We start from the raw sequence: 8,531 nt of genomic DNA on the forward strand, positions 1-8,531 counted from the left end.
CACAGTTTCGCTCCAAGATTTAATTGATATTAAAATTCTGGACGCAGGGTTTTTGTAAGTTGTTGTATTTGTTTATAATGTTGAGAAACAAGAATCAAAGTATAGGTGTGACTTCAATTATCTAAATGGTATTTTTAACATATTTTGTGGCATTTTTCTGATAATAAATGACATATAAAGCAACAATTAAGCTTAAAATTGCATTTATGAGTATTCTTTTGCTCAAATTGTTGAAAATTAGGAGCAGGTGAAATAATGTTGTTTGAAAAAGCTTGTAGCTGTGATGTAGTAGCTACAATCTGTGGGCAACAAGCTCCATATCCGCATCCACTTACAGACAAATACATCCAAACGTCTTTGTTTTCCTCGTCTGAGCTGGAATTTTACTGTGCAGCTGGATAGTTAGTGGGAGTGACGGGTAGGGAGGCACCAAATATTGACCAACTGAATGTATTTGGTTGAATATTGCAAAAAAAAACAACATTTAACTTTAGTGGCCGAATAGTGAGGCGTACATTTTGACCCCATTTGCTTGCCATACTCATTCAATGTGCGATCTAGCGCCTACTTTGAAATGTCGGGTGTGTGGAAATATTTCTAAGTGACTGAGATCTGCAGTGCGCAACTAAATTGTTGCGAGGGATTTCATCAGCTAAAACTAACAAAAATAAATAACAACTCAACATTCTAATTTGATATTCCATCACTGTTCGGCCAAGTGTTTTAATTATTATTTGGCTTTGGCCAAAAATGTTCACCTCAGTGCATCTCTAGTGACAGGAAGTGCGGCCACGCCAGCAGTCTCGCCCAAAACTTAGAGACAAGTTTCTAACGGAGAACTGCTTCTTTGCAAAAACTGTCCTAGAAAATGACACAATTTCTTAGAATTTGGCCAAAAATGGTATAATCAGAATTAAAAGACCATTGGACATACTATTGCAAAAGAGCGAAAGATGACTTTAAAACTGTTTTTTTTCCCTTGAACTTTAATTTAATTCTATTACATCAATCAATCCATATATTCAACTAAAGCATATAAGTTGGCGACTTTATAACAGATAGTTGGAAATCTTTTCATATTTCTATGATTAGATTTAATTAAGCTTCACAAATTAACCTGAAAGAAGAAAGAAAGTCTTCAAAATATTTAGTGCAACAAAAAAGGTTTTTAGCTTATTTTTTTGTATAAAAATGTCTCAAAATAGCCCATAAGAATTATTCTCACTACAGTCACCAATGTCCAAATTCCTGACTTACTCATATATTGCTCTATGTGGTGCATTCGCCATTGGTAAAAAACAAACATTACATCTCATTCGGCAAAGATACCCAAATTGAATTTTCCTTTTTATATATATATATTTTATTTGTTTTTGTTATTATCTTCAAATATATATGTTTTAAGTCTCTCAGTTTAGTGAAGCATTCAGTTCTAATCTTTGGCAATAAACACTTGAGTGCTCAGGATAAAACAACTGTGGGAGATGCACAAGTTATAAGAACAAGATGTAACATTTAGTGTCTATAAAGCTGTGCTATGATTCAAAAAAAGGAGACGAGGAGGAGAAGTTGGGAGGCAGACAGGTGACTCAGCATTATGTGTTTAAGCATATTTGGCAACACCTCTCCCACACTAAGAGGAGTTAAGCGCTATCACAATCCCCGTCTCCAGACAAAACACTCAAGTCCAAACAAGGACATCTCTGTTTCAGCTCTGACCCAGGCCTCTCCAACAGCGCATGGCCGAGTTGTTTAACACTCGGAGCCACAGAAAACAAGCTGCGATTCAAATTCTTACAAGCAAAGACCACATTTTCTCAGTTATCTGTGGTACTGCAGCAAAATAAACTTCGTATTGTTTGGCTCCACATAATGAGGAAAAGGCATCCCGCCGCAAAATAGTTTTGGAGAGACACAAAAGTGGCTGCAAATTCGAGTGACACTGCACGTTTCCACTGACCACATGTGGGGTTTGAGTGCTGTGCAGGGAGCGGCGCGATTGACCGCAACGACTCTAATCACACTGCATGACACTGATGTGTGCCAGGCTGGGGTTCGACTGACCACATCAATGAGGAGCAGAGTTTTTAACAAAAAAAAAGTGTCATCTGTTTTTCCACTTACCTCCAAAGCTTTTACATTCTTGTCTTTTTTACTTTAGACCAGGGGTGTCAAACTCAATCGCACAAGGGGCCAAAATCCAAAACACACATAAGGTCGCGGGCCAAGCAGGATAAACATTTATTGAACACCATAAAACTAAATTTTAATTATGAACTAGATATATATAGCATTACCTGCAATAATGCTAGTGTGAATGCTGTAAGCTGAATTTGGCCACTGAAGATGCTAGTGCTGATAGCTGCACTTGCTGATAAAGATAGCTAAAAGTGCTGAAGCTAATAGCTGAAAACGCTGAAGGTGATAGCCAACTAAACATTATCTAAATGCCGGTTAGCCTAAAAACCTAGGTTAGCCAAAACAGCTAGCATGAAGATGAAACATTAGCTAAACTCCAAAATATCCTAAAAAAATGAAAAAAGCCTTCAATTAGCCAAACAGCTAGCATGTAGCTGAAATATTAGCTAAACTCCAAAACAGCCTAAAAACTGGAAAAAAGCCTAAATTACTAAATTAAACTAGTAAATGCCAAAATAGCCTAAAAAGCTAGCAGAATGCTAATTTTTTAAAACCATAACTTTTTAACATAATTATTAACAGTAAAAGGGCAGGAATATTATTACAGAATAAATAAACTTAAACCTTAAATAACTTTTAACATTTTACTCTCCATAAAAATATATTTGATCAAAATTATACAAGTTAGAAATAAGCGCAAGATAACTTTGACCATTCATAACGATAAAATAAAATGATCTGGAGGGCCCGGGGCCTTGACTTTGACACAAGCATTAGACTCTCTTGACTTATTTTTTTTAAAAATGAAGGGAGCTTTAGCCAAAAGTATCACCTACCTGTGCCAACACATGAAAAAAACACTTATTCCAAATCATAAAACAAGTAAAAAAAACACATTTTAAACAGAAAAAAAATGCGACAACATACACAAAAATTGTTGTTTGCCTACCTTGGCACGTCCTTTCATTGGTCAGCAGCTTGTAGCCTTTCTTGCAGCTGCACTCGAAGCTGCCCACCGTGTTCCGGCACACATGATCACACCCCCCGTTGTTCAGACGGCACTCGTCGATGTCTACGGGGAGATTATCTTCGTGAGGTTTGGGAAGATCAAATCACTCAACACAAGTAAAAATGAAAGAAAATTCAATTTGCGGTTCACGGTTTCTTTTGGCAACTGGGTGCAATTATAACAAGCTGTAAAAACAAAGGACATTTATTTCTCTAGTTAGCACAGAGCGGCCCGTGTGAACATCAGTGGGATCTGCAGCGACACTCGTTTGGGGTTGTGTTCTCTGGCCCCTGACAGCACTATTGTTCTGACGTCAGGAACATGAGTTCAAATGCTTTGTTCAATCTAAACAGGAGGGTGGAGATGTCTGCGGAGGAAAGGTGGAAAAAAATAAAATAATAAAACAAACACAACTATTACCATATGCAGTGAACTGCAATGACGCTCCCATAAAAGTCAGGAATGAGCTTCACCAGACAGCTCGACTGGTCCTCAAATTGACTAAAATCGCTTTTCATGTGGTTTTATGGGCTGGAGCTCTCACACAGTGAAGCGGTGCAGCAGTCAATTCAAACTCATCGTTTTTTCATCTTTATCCGCTTGCTATCCTCATGATGTCTGCAACCAGCACTCTATCAATTTGACACGTTCAACCTGTCATTGAATACTTGTCTGCTTTGGTGAAGTTTGCAACAGCTCTGATTAGTTCTGAATCATCATTACAAGTAGAGGACGTCTCTGAGGAGGGCAGGTCTCATCTGGTCACAATCACAGATCAAATATTGCTCCATCGTGGTTTCCACCCTGTAGATGTGCTTTGGGTTCAAGCAAAATCCTCTTCTTGCATCTGCAGTTTTTTTTCCTCTCAAATAAACAGTTGTAATGCTACGTTCACACCGTCCTCATGCGCATTCAAGCGGCCACTTCCATTGAAAAGTGTTCTCAATTTTGGGCGTTCAAAACTCTTGCAAGCTTATAAATCTGTTTTCATGCTCTACATACAAACTGTGCAGCCATTGAACGAATGTTGAAAGTTAAACCAGGTTAAACTTTGACCAATCAGGGACTTGGATTTGGTGGTGATGTTTGGATGGCGCCCCTTTTAATTCATGGAAGTGCCAACAGTTTGAAATTGAGGAAATATTATTGTAATAATTGCAGTTTGTGCCCGAATGGAAGTCTTTCATATCTCAAAATAGAGCTGTGAAAGAGAAGGCCTGGAGCAAGAATTCAAAAACATTTGCACCGCTTCAACATTTAAAGTCCTATAAGTTGCTATGCACCTCGGTGTGTGCAATTTGTTCCTGCATTTGACTCATTCCCTGAGGGAGTGGTGAGCTGCAGACACAGCTGCTCTCGAGAACTATTTAGTAGTTTAACCCCCCAATAAAACCCCTTGATGCTGAGTGTCAAGTAGGCAGACATTGAATCCCACTTTTAGAGTCTTCGGTATGACTCGGCCTGGTGCTAGTATCAGGTAGCGACAGTCCAGTGTGAGCACCGTATGCTAAAAGCGCGTTCAAGAATTCAGTTTAACCGGTTAATAGCCCTGCGTTTACATAGCATAAGGCATTGTACTTTTGTCAGATTTGCAAGTTTTACACAACAAAACAAAACAAGAATACAGATTTCCATCGTGTTCTTTTGCTTTTTTTTTAAACCAAATTTATCCCTGGTCTGCCAGCAATGACAATTAAAGCCAGCAGAAAAACTCTTTGTCAATAATTTGTCAATAATTAATTACCTGTGGACATTAAGTGTCTATTCAGACTGGGAAAATGATTTGTTCTGGATTGAGTCCTGAATCTTGCATTTGGTCTTAATTCAGACTGCAGTCAAACAGACCAAAGCTTGTGACTAAAGATCTCTTCAATCATTGGTCAGCACTTACGGGGGCGGGTCAAAACAAAACTAGAAGGATAAAGATGCTGCACTTTGCAAATCCTTGCCAGGATTGTTCTCTAATTCAAACTTTTTATGTTGCAGATCAGTTCTGAACGTCTGTATGAAGGCCAGGTTTAACACTTTTTACTAGAGCCGGGAATCGATTAAAAAAATTAACTAATTAATCGCAAACCTGGAAAAAATTAATCGCAATGTCTCAGTATTTGCCGACCACTTATTATCGAATAATCAAAATATGAAATCACACACAAAACTTTACATTTAGATAATTTATTTTTAATTATTGCTGTCAATTAATTACAAAAAAATCTGATGAATTACACTTTTGTGTTGGGATTAATCACGATTAATCGCAAAATTTTACCAGATAAAATGTATTTGTACAATATGGCATCAGACCATGGATCAAATAATCCACTTTTTGTGAAAAAGTGATCTAAACCTCAAAAATATCAAGATTAAAGTACTAAAAACCGATTGAATATTTATTTCTTTTGTAAGTGACCATGGTATAAGCGGGATAATAGCCGACGAAATGTTTTAATGAAGTGGAAGCCTGAACCGCAGAGTTTAAGTGAAGAATTGTTTCTTCGATGAATTGCGTTAATACATATTAATGCGTTATTTCTTTTTGATTAATCGCGTGGGTTATCACGTTCATGTTCACAGGCCTGCTTTTTACTACTACTTCTGTACAGGGGAGGCATGCTGCAAGGTGGTTACTGAGGACTCTACGGCTAATAAGTGTTTTTGACATAAAAATTGTCAGGAAAACAGTGTGAGAAGTAATATGTATCACATTAAAAGTTGATTTTATGAGCCTGCATCCGACCACATCTCTGCCCCACGTTTGTCCATTAATGACGCCCTACGGAAGCCCTTTTGGTCCAGTTTTTTTCGGTTTCAGCATGGATCGTATTCATACTGAGGAATCTCGGGGCGAACTGAAGCTCAGTCTGACTGGAAATGAACTGAGATCACCTTGAAAGATGAGTGTGAGAGCGGTTTCTGGTTCCGGATCAGGGTCTGCTTGCACACATTCAGACTGAAACTTTGTTCTGGATTATCAGGAGACACGGACTCTAGTCCTTTTTATTCTGACCAATTGTGTCCAGTCTGAATACACCGTAAGTGTCTTTATAAAACTGAGCAGAAATAGCCTAAATTGCTAAAGAGCAGAAAGTTAAAGCACATACAGTATTTGGTCCCTAACCTTATATATAGTGTTGGTGAAAAGAAGGTGTAAATTTGAAAGACTGGTTACAGTTTGCATGTATAATTTTATGACTGTGTCAGCCGAGCACGAATGCGACACACCGGTGACGGCTGAGTTACCTTTGCAGGTTTTGCGGTCGGGCTGCAGGGTGAAGCCGACAGGACAGCTGCAGCGGACTCCTGTCACCGAGTCGTGACACGTGCTGTCACAGCCTCCGTTGTTGACGGCGCAGGTCTCTGTAGGCAAACAGTCAGTCAGACAAAAGCATCAGAAGCTGCTGCCGCAGTCCTGACTCAGGTTCGGAGGTGGCTCACACATGCATGACGCTGCAAAGTTAAGAGACATGCCATTATATCATCTAGCATGTTAGTTGTGTCAAACAGGACGGGTGTAGAGGGAAAAGAATAAAGAGAAAATGATATTAGAACAGGTCATTAGAATGTGGAAATGTAACACAGCCAAACACAGGTTTCTAAGCATTTCCTCTGAGGATCTAAATAAGCTCTTTTTTGGTGATATGGGGTTATAACTTCCAGCAGTCCCTTCCACTGCAGGACAATCATCCATTGGAAAGTCAAATGTCTTCCCTGGGGGCACACTCAAAGAAAAACACCTCTTTTCTCCTCTTTTTCCTAATTTCGACAAAACCTTCCAGGCATTTTGGGGATAAAAAAGCAATTTCAGCTCCCTGCCACCTGCGTTGGCTAAACTTATTGGAGGAAGTCAAGCTAGGATAGTGAAGGTCTCACCTCTAGACAGTGACAAATTTCACAAAGACTTCCATTTAAAAAAGTACAGGGGAAACTTGCTCCCACAGCAGAGACCAGAGCAATCTTTTTTCCTGAGCTTTAAAGGAAACCTCCCATGTTTCACAAAAAGAAGCAATGGTATTTCTTCTGACTTGCATTTGGACAAACAGTCGTCACAGAGCAGCTCATCAGTTTCCTCTGAGAGGCGGCGGGATGCTGGTCAGCAGCTGTTCCAGTCAAAAGAGCCTTGCAGACTTTTTTTTTTCTTCAGGAATATACATAATCTATAGCTGTAGGAAATTCAGCAGCACTAGACTCAATAGAATTATCAATAAAAAGCAAAAAAACGTTATGGATAAAGTCAAATAAGATGTGTCCTTCACACACAAACAAGGATTAATTAGCATGTCTATTTCTTAAGCTCATTAATATTTCATTATTTCTACAAATGTGTGTTAGGAAGGAAGGAGAAATGTTTCTGTGATTACCAAGGAGAATCAATAAAGCTTTAACATGAGTTTATTTAACAAAAACTGAAAAAATAAAGACTGCTAACACAAATAAGAGACTTAAAATGTACTTTATTACATGTCGTTGAAAGATGGTAACTATAAAAATATTTATATTTATTCTCCTAGGCATCATTTACTGTAACTCAGAAGTTGATGGCACAAAGTTACAAGACATTAAGATTAAACTTTAAACTACCGTTTGCTACAAAAGCTTAAACAAATCCCACCAATATCTCATAGATGAATTTCTAATGAACTACTTTCGCTCTGCAAAAACTATGTCCTAGAAAATGACAAAAGTTTTTTATTTGGGTTAAAAACGGGATAACCATAATTAAAAGACCATTGGGAACGCTTTTAAAATAAATAAAAAACATGATCAGAGTGGGACTTCACATGTACGCATGTCCAAAACTGCTTTTGCATTTCAACAACGTCCCAAATTGACTAAATGATGCAAAATTATCTTTATTGTCATCTCAGAAAAATCTATTTTTATCCGACTTTAACTAATTTTAGTCTGTAACACCTCTTTTTTCTACCTTATCATAAAAGTAAAACTTACAAAGATTGATTGGATCAAAAGTCTTCAAAAAAGATCAGTTTATGATGAAAAATGTCACTAAATACCACAACATAAAACCAATAACATAAATATAAAACTACTGATGAACCAACAATGTGTCCCTTCTGGGTTTCCGTAGCAACAATGCTATATTTGGTCTTTTTCAGAAAAGGAAGGATCCTCACAGAGTGAAACGACCTGGATGTAACTGAGCGCTTCCTTTGAAAAATGACGCTTGAAATCAGAAAATTGAAAGGAAAAGGAGGTCCAGTGCTCCTTTTATTGCCTTCAGCATCGGATACATCACACCGTCGTCTCTGAAAGGAGAGGCGATAATCCAATCTCACGCTGTATGGATCGGCGGTCACAACAAGGAAAGCTGGAATAATTGTTCCAAAAAAACTTCAATGAAAAGTATCCACAGTAATTAACTCTG

The 8,531-nt window shown here is 38.1% G+C and overlaps 1 protein-coding gene across 3 annotated transcripts in view; it reads right to left on the reverse strand.

Moving 5' to 3' along the window:
- The window catches only part of scube3 (signal peptide, CUB domain, EGF-like 3), a 105,278-nt gene that overhangs the window by 19,836 nt on the left and 76,911 nt on the right, over nt 1-8,531 (reverse strand). For all 3 annotated transcript variants that reach the window (XR_002921367.2, XM_024292314.2, XM_024292315.2), the window contains 2 exons: nt 6,389-6,505; nt 3,089-3,211 (listed from right to left, as the gene is read on the reverse strand). Coding sequence is in view for 2 of the 3 variants with exons in the window: in XM_024292314.2 (XP_024148082.1) it covers nt 3,089-3,211; nt 6,389-6,505 (240 nt within the window). In the remaining variant the exon portion in view is untranslated. The remainder of the gene's footprint in view (nt 1-3,088; nt 3,212-6,388; nt 6,506-8,531) is intronic.

Source organism: Oryzias melastigma, linkage group LG7, assembly GCF_002922805.2.
Source record: "Oryzias melastigma strain HK-1 linkage group LG7, ASM292280v2, whole genome shotgun sequence".
NCBI classification, from domain to species: Eukaryota; Metazoa; Chordata; class Actinopteri; order Beloniformes; family Adrianichthyidae; genus Oryzias; species Oryzias melastigma.